This window comes from Alligator mississippiensis, chromosome 2, assembly GCF_030867095.1.
Source record: "Alligator mississippiensis isolate rAllMis1 chromosome 2, rAllMis1, whole genome shotgun sequence".
NCBI lineage: Eukaryota > Metazoa > Chordata > Crocodylia > Alligatoridae > Alligator > Alligator mississippiensis.
The window spans coordinates 172,934,336-172,948,310 of NC_081825.1; the positions used below are offsets into that span (position 1 = coordinate 172,934,336).

The 13,975-nt window shown below is 49.8% G+C and overlaps 1 protein-coding gene across 1 annotated transcript; it reads right to left on the reverse strand.

The window, feature by feature from the left end:
- Positions 1-12,249: 12,249 nt before the first annotated feature.
- On the reverse strand, positions 12,250-13,071 carry LOC102565449 (olfactory receptor 2C1). The gene has a single exon (XM_006267493.2). It carries the CDS (start codon positions 13,069-13,071, stop codon positions 12,250-12,252), a length of 822 nt encoding a protein of 273 aa, XP_006267555.2.
- Positions 13,072-13,975: the final 904 nt, after the last annotated feature.

Consider the following 13,975-nt stretch of genomic DNA (forward strand, 5'->3'; position numbering starts at 1 on the left):
CAGACGAGCTGCTAGTGGCTCCATCCCATGCCCCTTCCTGCCCCAGCTGTGAAGCATCTGCCCCTGCCTCAGCCCCGCTCCCTACCTCAGCGCAGGGGTCTCAGTCTGTCCCCTGCCATGCCCCTTCCCTCACAACAGACTTATAAGCCAGACCCGGCTGCTCTTCATACTGCTGGGCTGCACTCCTGGCTGCCTGTGTGCTGCGCTGTGGCTGCGTGAATGCACAAGGCATTTGTTGGTGACATTATTGGCCACATCAGCCAAAAAAAGCCAATTGCCAATACTGTCAATTTTCCTTATGTAACCTGGGTACACCCAAGGGTGTGCCCTATTCTCAATCAGATGGGACGGGTAGGCTGGAGGGGGTACTGTGAGAGGGATGCCAGAATTTTGAGCGGATCCCTCTTTCCTCTATAGAGTTAGCCTAATCCTGAAGTTCTTAACTATATACAATTTATTGAGTTATAATATACATAAACATAAAACTAAATATCATATACATATATATTACACAGTGAACATTAACCAATAACTAATGCTAAATCCTAAATAACACTATTTACCCATCACAATAAAACAATTTCAGCAGCATCAACACAATACAACATTTCAATTAGAAAATATAAGGTGCAAACATGAACAATCTTAATATCATCTCTTCCTTAATATAGTCCCTGACCCATGGCAAGAGACAGTCCTCCTTCTAATGGGGTCCCTTGGGAGGTGGGGTGTCCAGGAAGTACCAGGGGCCCCTCCCCTTAGGGCCTTGACTAGGGAGGGGGGCTGCTCACCCAGCCCCTTCTCTGGGGTTGCCCACTCCAAATGTCTTTCCCCTGTGGGACCCTTGGGCCCAATGATTAATGCTCCCTCAGGTGGTGGTGGTCAGGTTGCAGCTTGAGGGGGTCTCCTCTACTGGAGCACATCTCCAGGCCTCTCCCCCGCCGCTGGGTTCCTCCCCACCCTGTGCCCCACTCTGGGCACCGAGGGCTCAGCTCCTCTCAGCTGCTGTACCACCACTGCTGGATTCTGGGCCTCATGCTGTAGCACTACTATTTCCCCATGCTCTGGCTTCAGCACTGAGGGCTCTTTTAGCATAGGCTGGGCCCTTCAGACTCCGTCTGTCCATGCTCACGCCAGATGACTAAGCCAAGCAGCCTCCGCTGTTCCCTGGCTCCCAAGGCTCAGGCCCGTGTGCCACCCTGAGCACTGTAGGACCTGGCCGCTTGCCAGGAGATGGGGCCTGAGCCGCTTCACTGAGGCCCTTGCCCCATGCGCTACTCCGTGCACCATGTGGCCTGCTGGCCCTGCCAGGGTTGCAGGCTCGAGCCACCGCTTGAGGCTCCCAAAGCCTGGGCTCCGTGCACTGAACCACGCACCGTGATGGGCCTGAGCGGTTTCGCATTGCTCCCAGGGCCAGACCTCCCCGCACCATCCCCGTGCGCTGTCAACAGCTGCTCCTTGCTTCCTACCTTCGGAAAAGGGCAGGGCATTGCTTCCCTTGTGCTGCCTCCAGATTGGTGGGCGGGCTCCACCAATCAAACAGCAGACCCTCGGTCCTGGGACTCAACCCAAGCTCCAAAAAGGTAAGCCTGCTACACTTATAGTGGTGCTGATCCGATATGGGACTGATGTGTATTGGTACACTTCTAGTCATTAACTGAAATTGTCCTCTGTTGTTTGGCAGAGGAAACAGTGGATTAGAATGGCAGAAGCTGAATTGTTCCTTAAGGGTCAAATATGTTTTCTGGTATCTTCTGGTACCCTTGGCACCCGGCCTGGGCAAGTTCAAAATCCCTTAATGCTGGTTTGTGCATTTGCCTTGCCTTTCTGGAAGCAGTGCTTCTTAGTGTTTGTGAGATTTGTAGATGGGGTTGCTAGCAGGGGTGAGTGCTCATAAGAAATGTAAGGAGCATGACTCAGACTCATACCAGACACAACTGATGTGATACGGGCATTACAGATTCTCCAAGGCCTTTGGGGATCAGATGTGACATGTGTGGTCTCACCACTTTAATCTGGCTAATGTGTACCAGGTTTGGCAAAGACCCAAACACAAACAGAGGGTTACTGCTGCCCCATTGAAGGCCATAAGCCAAACTGACCTTGCAAAGAATTTGCCCTGGAGGCATTGCTCACAAAATTTAAAGCTACAGTCATTTTCACTCCACCTGTCAGGGCAACGTGAGGATTTCATAGATTTCATAGACATTAGGGCTGGAAGGGACCTCGGAAGATCATCGAGTCCAGCCCCCTGCCCAAAGGGCAGGAAGTCAGCTGGGGTCATAGGATCCCAGCAAGATAAGCATCCAGTTTCATCTTGAAGGTGTTCAATGAAGGCGCTTGAACAACCTCCGGTGGCAGGCTGTTCCAGACCTTGGGGGCTCGGACAGTAAAGAAATTCTTCCTTATGTCCAGTGTCGCAGGGCACGTCAGTGCCTGGCTCCTAAGGAGTGAAAACTGCCTGGGAGAGAGCCCTGGCCGAATATAAGGGGGACAGCTGCGGGTTGCTGGGGCAACTAATGGGAGTCAGCTGGCCAGAAGGGGGCAGGGCCTGGCCCTTATAAAAGCCCAGGGCTGAGGCCAGGCTGGCAGTTCTCTGCCAGCAGCCAGAGAGGCAGGAGCTCACTCAGCCCAGCTATGGGGAGAAGTCTGAGGGGCAAGTACAGCTCATGATAGCCCTGAGAGTATTCGGCACTAAAGGTTTAGCCAGGGGGCTTCATGTTTGTGTTACAGCCAGGAGGCTTGTGTTTGTTTGGCTCTGTTATTACACCCGGAGGCTTGGGTGAGGCTGTAGGGGTTGGAGGAGGCCTCAATTATAGGGACCCCAGAGAGTGTGGGGTGCCCTAGCGCCAAGAGGGCGCATTATTTGCATAGCGCCAGGGAAGGCGCAGCTTGCACGCCAGTGCGTGAGCAACTGGCGGCGAGGAGCGCGGCCAGTGGGTCGCGGGCGCAACCCGTAGGTTGTGGATGGGGACCTAGACCCCGGATTGCGTGTGGGGGAACATAGACCCCGGCCCCAGGAAAGGGGCGGTATTATTGAGTAGCCCAGTGTGGGCACAGCGAACCCCAAAGAGGGGGAGCGCCATTGTACGTTGTTGAGTAGCCCAGTGGGCACGGCGAACCCCAAAGAGGGGGAGCGCCATTGTACGTTATTGAGTAGCCCAGTGTGGGCACAGCGAGCCCCAGAGAGGGGGAGCACCATACTAAGGAGCCCTAGAGAGAAGGGCAATTACCGAGCAGCCTGAGACGGGCATAGCGAGCCCGGCCGCAGGCTAGTGCGGTAACACCCCTCAGACTGAGGCAGGGCGCTGCGGTTGCCCCGAGAAGACAGGGAGTAGCAGCGCGGGGAGCCAGGGTCAGAGAGGGTGCCCGTGCAGTTGGCCCATAGGACCGGGGCCCGCTAGGGAGTCCCTGAGTGGGACCGTACCATCAGGGGAGGCCCGGCGGGAGGCTGGGCACGAGAGAGACAGACCGGACAACGTCCATTACATCTGTGAGGCTTGGGCTGCGGTATTAGGGGAGGTTGGAGCCGCAGAGCGCCCCCCGGCATCGGGACATTATAATGGGCAGCCTCCCGCTAATTTAATTAATTAACATCAAGACGTGGCAGGCGAGAAGGCGGGCGGTTGCCGCAGGAACAGGTGAGCGGGCCACAACTTGGCTCGGAAGCGATGCCTGTTACACCAGCCTGAAACGATCTTGTAGTAGTTTGTGACCATTTGACCTCGTCATCCCTTGGGGTGCTCTGGTGAACAAACGTTCCCCCAGATACTGGTGGTCACCCCTGATAAACTTGTAGGTGGCCATCAGATCACCCCTGAGCCTGCGCTTTTCCAGGCTAAAGAGCCCCAGGGCTCTCAGCCTGTCATTGTAGGGTCTGCTTCCCTGACCTCTGATCATGTGCGTGGCTCTTCTCTGGACTCTCTCAAGCTTCTCCACATCCTTTTTGAATTGTGGAGCCCAAAACTGGACGCAGTACTCCAGCTGTGGCCTCACTAAGGCCGAGTACAGGGGGAGAATGACGTCCCGGGATTTGCTTGAGAAGCATCTATGGATGCAAGCCAGCGTTTTGGTCGCTTTACTAGCCGCAGCATCACATTGCAGGCTCATGTTCATCTTGTGGTCAATGATGACCCCCAAGTCTCTTTCTTGCATAGTGCTAGCCAACATAGCACTGCCGAGCCTATAAGGATGCTGTGGGTTTTTTTTCCCAAGGTGGAGAATCTTGCATTTATCAGCGTTGAACACCATCAGATTCTCGTCCGCCCACTTGCTGAGCCTGTCCAGGTCAGCCTGGATCATCTGCCTGTCTTCTGGTGTGGATGCTTTGCCCCAAAGTTTGGTGTCATCGGCGAACTTGGCCAGTCCGCTTCTGACTCCAGTGTCCACATCATTAATGAAGATGTTGAACAGTATGGGTCCAAGGACAGAGCCCTGGGGGACCCCACTGTTCACGGGACACCACGATGAGTGACTTCCATCAATTACTACCCTGTGGGTCCGACCCCAGAGCCAATTTTCCAGCCAGTGGATCGTGGAGGACCCAAGGCGACAATTGGCCAGTTTCTCCAAGAGACAATCATGGGACACCAGATTGAAGGCTTTTTTGAAGTCAAGATATATGACATCAATCTCATCTCCCTTGTCCAGGTGATAGGTCACCTGGTCGTAGAAGGAAATGAGATTGGTCAAGCAAGACCTACCCGCAACAAACCCGTGCTGGCTATCCCTTAAGATGTTGGCGTCGGCCAGTCCATTAAGGATGGCCTCCTTAATAAACTTTTCTAAGATCTTCCCCGGGATAGAAGTCAGGCTGATGGGCCTATAGTTAGCCAGATCCACTTTCCTCCCTTTCTTGAAGATAGGCACCACATTGGCCTTCTTCCAGTCTTCGGGCACTACACCAGAGCGCCAAGAGTTTTCAAAGATCCGCGCTAGAGGCTGGGCTATGATGCTCGCCAGCTCCTTGAGTACCCTGGGGTGAAGATTGTCAGGGCCGGCTGACTTGAAGGTATCCAGCTTCTCAAGATGTTCCTTCACGAAGTCAGCATTAATGGAGGGCAGGGGATCACCCTCACCCGGATTTCCCGGCCCTGTAGCGGGCATGGGCGTCCCATGGGGCTGATGAAAGACCGACGCAAAGTACCTATTTAATAGGTTGGCTTTTTCCTGGGCGTCAGTTGTCAGTTGCCCCATCTGATTCAGCAGGGGTCCAACGTTGACCCTGCTTTTCCTCCGGCTCCCCACATATCTGAAAAAGGACTTTTTATTGTCCTTGATGCTCAAAGCTAGCTGGAGTTCAGTTGCAGCCTAGGCTTTCCTGGTCAGCTCCCTACAGGACCAGACCAGTGCAGAATAATCCTCCTTGGAGGTGACTCCCATCCTCCATCCTTTGTAGGCTTTTTTTTTAAGCCTCAGGAGGTCTGCTAGGTCCCTGGAGAGCCAGGGGGGCTGCTGTGCCCTCTTGCTGCCTTTCCTCCGAGATGGAATAGACTTAGTTTGTGCATTGAGGATCGCTCCCTTGAGGAGCAACCACTCTTCTTGAACTCCCCTCTCCCTGTGGTCACAGTCCCTTAGGGCCTCACTGACAAGCCTCCTGAGCTTGTCAAAGTCGGCTTTCCTGAAGTCAAGGACTTCCGTGTTGCTGACCGACTTGCCAGCTTTTCGGCGGATGGTGAAGGTGATCAGCTCGTGGTCGCTGTCACCCAGCTTCCCATCGATCACTAGGTCGCCGACTAGGTCATCCCCAGTAGCCAGCACCAGGTCGAGCAGCGCTTTGCCTCTCGTTGGCCCATAGACTTCTTGAGTCAGGTAGAGGTCATCCATGCACGAGAGGAAGCTCTGCTACTGCTCAGGTTTTGCTGAGCGATCCTCCCACGAGATGTCTGGGTAATTGAAGTCACCCATGACACATTTGTATGTACTACCCCCTGAGCATGGGAAACACAAATGTCCCATACCTTTAGGCTGGTTCAAACTAGCCCTCCATTATACATAAGATGTAGCTTAGCTGGGTGGAAAACACAGCTGTAACGTCAGAGAGAAAAAACTCTAATTTAAATCCTCATCTGCATTGAGAGAATTTTCTTCAGTAAGACAGAACAGTGTATCAGCTGTAAGGGTCTTGCTTTTGGTCATGGGGTGACAAGTCTCAGATGGCCTCAGGCATTCATTTTGACCCCTACAGAGTTCCTTGGCTTTTGCCAGTATGACTCAGGAAAGACTTCTGTGAATAAGTGAAAATAAGTGAAAATCTCCAGGACTGCTGGCTACTAGCTCAAAATCCAGTGCTATTTCTTGAAAATGGCTACTGTTTAGGCACTTGCCCATGGAGCAGGACACCCAGGTTCTAGGTCCCCTCACATATAATGGCTTTGAATCTGCATTACCCATTTCCCAACAAAGCAGCCATAGGTTAGGTCCTGTCCAGAGCACTCTTCAGTCCACTAGAAGCTGGCCCACTGGGCAGCCAAGTGGGGATGATAGGTGCAGCTAGGAGAAGAGGGTGTATGTGGATTAGTGAGGTGGATGTTACTCTAGAAGAGAGGGGACCTTGACTCCCATGGCTATTCAGCACCTTTTATTTTGTATTTATTGGATAAACAGCAGGAGGAGAGTTTCTGTCCCATTTGGAGCTAGGGCTATGTCTTTTGTTTCCAACTTCTGACACACACGAATGCAGCTCCCACACTTCTTGTAAATTTGGAGGTTAAATTAAGTTAGGGCAGGTTTCCTGGCAACCAGTGAAGGCCTGATATCTATGTAGCTAATCTGTCCCTGCTGTTTTGGTGTCCTTGGCTTAGCTGACCCAATTGTGCTTAAGTCAGTACTCTTGCAAATCCTGACTAAGAAACTTAATGCTTTCTTAGATTTCATAGACATTAGAGCTGGAAAGGACCTCACAAGATCATGGGGTCCAGCCCCCTGCCCAAGGGGCAGGAAGTCAGCTGGGGTCAGATCACCCCAGCAAGATAAGCATCCAAGAATTTCTTAAAGTATCCAGAGTTGGTGTTTGCACCACTTCTGGGGGGAGTCTGTTCCAGATTCTGGAGACTTAGATGATAAAGAAGTTTTTCCTTATGTTCAGTCTAAAACGGTCTTCCAGCAGTTTGTGACTGTTAGGCCTTGTCTTCCCTTGGGGCGCTCTGGTGAACAGACGTTCTCCCAGTTCTTGATGCACACCCCTTATATACTTACTAGCCTATTGCCCATAAAGAATAACGGGTGCAGGTGCAGGCAGGACAGAGGCCTGTGTCTGGCTCCCCTCCCCACCTTCGGGGCTAGGCCCACTCCCCCTTTCCCTCACTCCACTCACTGTGGGCCAGGTCTGCCTCCCCCCCCCCCACCATTTCAGGGCCGGGCCCGCCCCCCTCCCCACGTTCCCACTGCTGTTTCTGGGCTGGGCTGGGTCTAGCACGCCTCCCCCCATACCCTTCATTTTGGGGCCAGGCTGGGCCCGGTATGCGCCCCCCTCCTCGCTGCCATTTCAGGGCTGGGCCTCCTCCTCCCATGCCCCCACCCACCCCGCATCAGCTCAGGTCTGCTGCTCCCTGCCCTCCACTGCCGTGGTGGGCCAGCTTTTTCCACACCCACTTGGGCCTGCTTCTCCCCTCCCTGCACATTGGGAGGGAGCAGCGCAGGAGAGAGAGGGGTGAAGCCAGCAGCACTGGCCTTGGGCCCCTCTCTTCTGTATTCGCTACCTGCAGGAAGTGTGGGGGCGGGTAAGGCCAGCCTCATCCCCCCCCGCCTCCCCCCCCGACGGCATCCTGACTCCACTCTCCCCTGTACCACCATGATGTCCAAGGAGCAAGGGGGTAGGGTGAGGCCAGCTCTGCCTCCGCCCATTCCGTTCACTCTGTTGAGGCCCTTCCCCCCACTCTGTCCCTTGTGTCCCCACCATCATGGTGGCACTCCACAGCATTGCCACTCTGCCACACCGCCACCTCCTGTCTAAATGCTGTATTTGCACTATGATTGGTTGTTTATATCAGCCAGTCAGAGTGTGAATAAAGCATTTTGGACAGACAGCGGTCCAGTGATGTAGCTGGCAGCCATGTGGTGCTGGAGCAGTGCGGGGTCAGGAAGAGAGTGAAATGGCTGGGGGCGGGGCAGGGCCGGGCTGCTCAGTCTTTCTGAGGGCTCCCCCTGGGTCCTACTGCCCCTGACTCCTGTCAGCTTTGACAGGCAGCCAGGAGCAAATAAATATTAATGTACTCATTTTTTTAGGGGCCCTGTGGGCTGGATAGAATGGCCTGGTGGGCTGGATATGGCCTGCAAGGCTGTGTTTTGCCTGCCTCTGTGCTATGATGTCAGCCACTTCTTTTAGCACTCTTGGGTGCATTCTCATGGTGAAAGTCCCTCCCTCCAGAGTTCAGGTGACAGGACCTCTTCCACACACACATGTGTGCATGTGCATGTGTGTGTTTCTGTATTTACCTCCCTCCCCTCCTCTTTTTTCCTCTGCCCTGTTGCTTTAGGGAGAAAAAATGTGATCTGTCCATGTGGGCAAGTTGGTCCCTGCTGTTCTGGCCATGTGCTCTACACATAGAAAGCTAGGGCCTTGTATCTGGGTGAGACATGTAAAATGCTCTTGCCTGATGGGCCAGGGGAAGAAAGACTAATATGTCACTCCCTGACTGGGCAAGGGTAAGGTGATGTCATGCTAAAGGATATAAGATCCTCCAAACTGGTTTGGAGGGAGAAGAAACTGCTATGAGCAGTGAAGAGAGAAGTTGCTTCCAAGGGAGAAAGAATCAGCACCTAGAGAAAGGGGAAACTCAGGTAGAGGGGAGAGAGAGAGAACGAGAGGGAGAGAGAGAGAGAATTGTCTGGGAACTCCTCTCTCCTCTTTTTCTCCCTTTTCTGAGGTTTTAAAATATTAATACTGGGGAGTAGGGTATTGATTCCTTGGGTTGGTTGGCCAGGAATTAGGCCTGGCAGCATTTAAATAGGTATAAATCCTGGGAGTTTCTAATCCTGCCAGCTTTGGGCTAGGGTTGAGGTTTGTAACCTGCTCCCAGTGGAGCTCTGTGACCCAGAGTACCTGCAGCCCAGGCCTATGGGGTAGGCCTAGCTTTTCCTCCTTTTATAGTACTAGGATAGTACTACCAACTATCTGATCAGGAAGGTGAAGGTGATTAGGAAATACTTAGGGAGGGGAGATTAGAGAAGCTGCTAAAATGGGACAAGCAATAATAATAGGAGACTTCAACTACCCTCTCACATAGATTGAGTAAACATTTCATCAGGGTGAGACATGGAGATAGAATTTCTGGATGTAATAAATGGCTGCTTTCTAGAACAACTCATCTTGGAACCCACAAGAAGAGAAGCAATTCTAGACCTAACTCTGAGTAATACTCAGGACCTGGTTGAAGAGATATATGTTGGTGAGCCACTTTATAATAGCGATCACAACATAATAACACTCAGTATTCTAGCATGAGGGAGGAAGCCAAACTATCCACCACCCTATATACAATGTTGGGAAGGGAAATTACACAAAAATAAGGTTAAGTTTGCAAGAAGTTAAAAGGAGTAGTCAGAAATGTAGAAGGTTTACAGGCAGGCTGGAAACTGTTTAAACATATCATGCTAGAGTCCCAGGAACAGTGTGTACTAAAAATCAAAAAGGATACCAAGCAATCCAGTAAATCCCCTGCATGATTTAATAGCAAAGATAAGGACGCTATCCAAGGCAAAAAAGCATCCTTCAAAAATGGAAGGCATGACCAAATGAGGAAAACAGAAAAGCTCACAAATTCTGGCATGTTAAATGGACAAGTGAAATAAAGCAGGCCAAAAAAAGAGTTTGAGGCGTGTTTAGCAAAACATGATAAAATTAATCATACAAACTTTTTTAGCTACATCAGAAGCAGGAAGCCAGTAAGAGAGTTGGTGGGAACATTAGATGACCCAGATGTAAAAGATGCACTCGGGAATGATCAAACTATAGCAGAGAAGCTGAAAGAATTATTTGCATCCGTTTTGATTGCAAAAGGTACTGGAGAAATTCCCATGCCAGATCAATCCTTCCTAGTACACGGGTCTTAAGAGTTGGATCGCATTAGAGTGACTACAGAAGTTTTAGAACAGATCAATACATTAAATACTAATAAGTCACCAGCACTGGATGGCATTCACCCAAGAGTTCTGAAGGAAGGTGAAATTGCAGACCTCTTGGCAGTAGTATGTAACCTATTATTACAAATGGTCTTTGTGTCAGAGGACTGGCAGGTTGCCTACACAAAACTTTATCTTCCAAAATGGCTCCAGAAGTGATTCTGGGAACTACAGACCACTAAGTCTCACTCTCATCCCTGGCAAGCTGGTAGAATCTATAATAAAGAAGAAAATCTGCAGTGACATGGACAAATATGATCTGTTAGGGAAAAGTCAGCATGGTTTTTGTAAAGGAAAATCCCACATCCTCAATCTCCTGGAGTTCTTTGAGGGTGTGAACAAGCATGTAGACAAGGTAGATCCAGTTGACATAACATATTTGACCTTTCAAACTAAATGCCTTTGATAAGTTTTTGAAAGACCAAAAGCTTTTTAAAAAAAATGGAATTGCTATTGGACTGGAGGGAAGGTTCTTTCATGAACTGAGAGCTGATTAAAAGATAGGAAGCAAAGGGTAGGGTTAAATAGTCACTTTTCAGTGTGGAGGGAGGTCAAAAGTGGGGTCCTGCAGGGATATGTGCTGTAGGCCCAGTTTTATTCAACATTTTCATCAATGATCTGGAAATGGAGGTGTACAGTGAAATCTCCAAGTTTGCAAATGATACCAAATTATTCTGCATAGTCAAATTCCAAGCAGATGGAGAGGAGCTGCAGAAAGATCTCACTGAGCTATGTAAGTGGGCAAAAAAATGACAGATGAATTTCAATGTCAACAAGTGCACGGTAATGCACATGGGGAAAATACCTTCAAGTATATGTACACAATGCTGGGTACTGAACTAGATGTTATGACTCCAGAAAGAGACCTTGGAGTCATTATGGATAGGTCTCTAAAAATGTCAGCTCAGTGCATAGCAGCAACCAAAAAAGCCAATAAAATGTTGGGTATTATTAAGGAGAGGGTTGAGAACAAAATGGAGAACACTTGTGCCAGTATACAAAACCATGGTGCACCCACATCTTGAATTCTGTGTACAGTTCTGGCCTCCACATATTAAAAAAGGATGTAGTAGAAATGGAAAAAGAACAGAGAAGGGCAACCAAAATGATCAGGGTTATAGAGCAGTTGCTATATCGGGAAATACTAAAAAGGCTAGGTCTCTTTAGTCTGAAAAGAAGGCTGAGGGGATATGGCGGAAGGCTATAAAATCATGAAGCGTGTGGACAAAGTGAGGAAAGAACTGTTATTCACAAAGTCCCAGAATACTAGAACTAGGGGGCACCCACTGAAATTAGTAGGAGATGGGTTTAAAACTTATAACACAAAGTATTTTTTTTAATGCAATGACAGTGCCTAACTTGTGGAATTCATTGTCACAGGAGGTGGTAGAGGCAGATAACATAGCCAAGTTAAAAAAAGAGACTAGACAAACTCATGGATTGTAGATCTATTAATAACTGTCAAACAGAATGATTAGAGATTTTTTTTTCTGGCATCTCTAGACTAATAATGGTGGATGCCAAGGAGGGTAACGGATACGGGATAGATCACTCTAGATGTATCCAGTTCAATGCTCTCCCTCTCAGGCAATTCACTCCTGTCAGAAACAGGATACTGGGCTAAATGCATCATTGGTCTGAACCAGTATGATACTTTTTATGGTCTACCATTCCTAAGCCTTCATGCTGATCATCCTGCTCTTAGATATTTGAGGGCTTTTGCATTCACCCATGGCTGAATTTAGTTTAGAGCCCTCCTCCCCAGATTAGCAAATCCAAATCCAGTGGTCTCATCTCTGCTCTGTCCTGTTGCTTCTTGAAACAGGGCCCAATGGTCAAAAAGGCCAAAGCCCTGTGGGTGACACCAGTTCCACAGCCATGTGTTGATTTCCAGGATGAATCTTTTCCTGCCTGAGCCTTTATTCTTGACCAGAAGGATAGACAAAAACATAGCCTGAATCCCTGTGTCCTTCACTCTCATATCTAGAGACCTCCAGTCATTTTTTATCTGCACATGCATGAATAGCCAGGGATAGCAGTCAGAGAGCTGCCTGAGTCACCCTGGGGACATGGAATTCAGATGAGCCTATCTTCCCCCGGTGGGATGTCTGTGGAGAGCGGACACATTTATGCCATTCTAGAGAACATGTTCCTTCCTAGGTTTATGACCTTAGACATGGCTCCCTTCACTTCCTTGTTCCTTAAGCTATAGATCAGAGGGTTCATCATGGGAGTCACCACTGTGTAGAAGACAGCAGCCATCTTGTTCTGTGCTGGGGAGCGGCTGGCTCTGGGCCGCATGTACATGAAGATGGCTGTCCCGTAGAACAAGGTCACTGCTGTCAGGTGGGAGGTGCAGGTGGAGAAGGCTTTGCGCCTGCCTTGGTTTGAATGGATGCGCAGAATAGTGATGGCAATACGGCCATAGGTGGCCAAGATGAAGGAGAAAGGAATGAACAGGGTGAAGATGTCCCTGCCGAACATGACAGTCTCACTGAAGCTCATGTTGGCACAGGCCAGCTGCATTACTGCTGGCACCTCGCAAAAGAAATGATCTACCTCATTGGGGCCACAGAAGGGCATTGGCAGGCCGAAGACAGGCACAACAGAAAGCATGAGGCTGACCAGCCAGGCAAAGGCCACTAAAACCTGGCAGGCTGTGTGGTTCATGATAGTCATATACCGCAGTGGAAGACACACAGCCACGTAGCGGTCATAGGCCATGAGAGCCAGCATCATACACTCAGTGATGCCACAGGTCAATGCCACAAACATTTGTGCCTTGCAGCCAGCATAAGAGATGGTCCAGTGCCCAGATGCCAGACTGAAAAGCATGTGAGGGACAATGCTGGAGGCATAGCAGATGTCTAGGAAGGAGAGACTGCTCAGGAAAAAATACATGGGTGTGTGGAGGCATGAATCTAGGCGGATGAGCCCAATGATCACCATGTTGCCAGCTAAGGAGACCAGGTAGGAAGTCAGGAACCCCACTAAAAGCATAGCTTGCATCCTGGGCTGGCTGGAAAAGCCCAGCAAGATGAACTCAGTCACTGCTGTTTGGTTTCCCCTTCTCATGCTGCTAACAGCGCCTTTCCTGCAGGGAAGAAAAGGAAACATGGAGAGGTCATTCAGGGCCTGGTTCTGCTGTGTTATTGACCTGCTGCTACACAATTGGATTCCAGACTGCGTGCTTCCATGTGGGAAAAGGAACTTTACCCTTTTATTTGCAAATAAATCCTGTCTAAATTGAAGTTAATATTGCCTGCTCAAGTCACCAACAACCTGAGACAAGTTCACGGCACTGACGGGGGAAATAGCTGGTGGTATCTTATGGCCTTTGTTATGCTGAAAGGCAGCTTGCATCACTCGAGTTTTTCTTTCTGGCCTTAAAACTCCAGAAAGAAGCCATGAGCACTGAGAAGTATAATCTGTGTTTTTCTCCCCATAATTGTTTTTATTCTGAAACCTAGTTATAGCAACATGCAAGTGAAGAGAGTTAATGAATTTTCTGTTATATTGCAGTGTCCAGGGAATAGCACGGGGAAAGCTTGTAAGTGAGATACCAGTGTGCCAGGCCAGAGGCCACAGGTCTGTTCCTGGTTGTGCCACAGACAGCTTGCTAGACCATGAGCTGAATCCTTTTGTACTTTGCTTTGTGGTTCTGTAGGATGGCAGTGATAATAGTTCCTTAGGTGGTTAGACTCTTTTGATACTGTTGCAATACAAGGAACCTCTGCCTTCATTTGACCCAACCAGAAATACTACTGTATGTTTCATAAGCATCTCAGGGAAAAAATAATGGCTACCTGAAGTTAGATTCCCTAAATCCAAACTCAATCCTCTAAACTGGTCT

Bases quoted from the DNA above. Each gene is read 5' to 3' on its own strand.
- LOC102565449 (XM_006267493.2), bottom strand. From the start codon at position 13,071: ATGGTGATCATTGGGCTCATCCGCCTAGATTCATGCCTCCACACACCC.